At 40.7% G+C, this 1584-nt stretch overlaps 1 protein-coding gene across 1 annotated transcript; it reads left to right on the top strand.

Annotated features, from left to right (window-relative positions):
• Positions 1 to 181: 181 nt before the first annotated feature.
• LOC123177883 (coatomer subunit beta'-1) lies at positions 182 to 1561 on the top strand (the record flags this gene model as incomplete). The annotated part of the gene is given in 5 exon segments (XM_044591339.1): positions 182 to 510; positions 584 to 715; positions 828 to 976; positions 1147 to 1218; positions 1477 to 1561. Coding segments are annotated over 5 exon segments (767 nt in total), but the record flags the coding sequence as incomplete, so codon positions are not given.
• Between the last annotated feature and the right edge of the window lie 23 nt (positions 1562 to 1584).

The raw sequence follows: 1584 nt of genomic DNA, 5'->3' as shown, positions 1-1584 counted from the left end.
AAGTGTCCGACAATGCAGGTATTATTTTTTGACTCGTAACTTGCAGGCATACAGTACCAGATGAATTTATGTACTGTTGATAAATGGTCAAGTAGAATGAATGACAATTATGCCCAGCTGTATTGTCATGTAAATACACACTGCAATTGAGTACTTACTAAATTGACCACTCTCACTGCAGTAATGGTCGTCAAATTTATTGCAAGAAAGGAATGTATTGTAGCTTTGACATCTGATGGTAACCTTCATGTGTATGACTGTCCGTGTGTCACAAAAATTGAAAAGACTACACATGTTAAACCTGTTAGTGGCTGTTCGGTACTAGCTGTTCATCCAACTTTACCATCAGTGTTGTCAGCGTCCAATACTGGCCTAATAGTTTTAGACTGGGACCAGGCCTGGGAGCAGACACAAGAATTTCAGACTTATAATAACCCAGGGTCAGTGGCATTTAACCCTGGGGACGACAAATGTTTCACGGGTGGGTTTCATGATGATGGCGAAATAAAGGTTTGTCTGGCCGGATTTCTCCCTTTTTGCAAGCAAACTTTGACGTTATATATATAGTCTTAATTATGTTCAGGTTTGGAGACTTGATTCGGAGCACCCTGAATATTCTTTGATTGGGCATTTTGAGGGTGTGCGCTGCCTGGATTTTATCAGACGAGGAGATAAACACTATTTGGTCAGTGGCTCTATGGATTGCACTGCCAAGGTATACAGTAGGTGCATTGCGTTAATGCTAGGTGGAGTCGCTAGAACGATCCTTTTTTTGCCGAATAATAATAAATTGCTAAAGTCTAAACGCTACATTTCTTTCAAATCAGATCTGGAACTTGCAGAAAAGGAAGTGCATTTGTACGCTGGAAGCTATGTCTCCAGTTCGTTGTCTCCTTGCCCATCCAGATGACCTTCCAGTCCTTATTACAGGAACTGAACATGGCATCATTCAGGTGTGGAGCTCCGTTGATTTCAGGTAATCACAACCGATGTTTGTGCATAAGCAATCAAATAATGTTGTCAAGGATTTTGGTACCAAACTAGAGAACCCGTAGGTGCATACTTCATTTTTTTTGAGGAAACTATATATCTTTTTTGCTATAAGCTTGGAAATTTTGTAATAATTGATTGCTCCACTTTCGGCAGGCTCAAAAGAACCATTAACTTAGGCGGTGGTGGACCTGTTATTGGTCTCGCATGTATGATGGGCTCACAGAGGTACCGCCTGTCCTATTTATTTTCATTTCATTTGCAGACTTACTAAACAGGGAGATTGCTTTCCTGATTGCTCCGTGCCGTAGGTGGAAAAGAATCATATAGCGTTCTCTCCGATATTTTATCTAGCTTTCCCTTTGTTCAAACATGCATCTTTATAATTTGTTCTGAACCGCCAGCACCATATTCTTTTAAGTATATTGGTACCACAGTTTTCAATGTTCTAGAAAACTTGTTAATAAGTTTATATTGCCTATCAAGGATTGTGATTGGGCAACAGAACGCAATGTCTACCATGGAAATCACTAACGACAAAGCATTGAGACCGAAGAGTTTTATGCCCTGGGCGCAGCTCCGCCGGAAGAAGCG

This window comes from Triticum aestivum, unplaced genomic scaffold (genome assembly GCF_018294505.1).
Source record: "Triticum aestivum cultivar Chinese Spring unplaced genomic scaffold, IWGSC CS RefSeq v2.1 scaffold197049, whole genome shotgun sequence".
Classification (NCBI taxonomy): Eukaryota; Viridiplantae; Streptophyta; class Magnoliopsida; order Poales; family Poaceae; genus Triticum; species Triticum aestivum.
The sequence above is the reverse complement of the archived record's forward strand: the minus strand, read 5'-3'. Positions and strand labels throughout refer to the sequence as shown.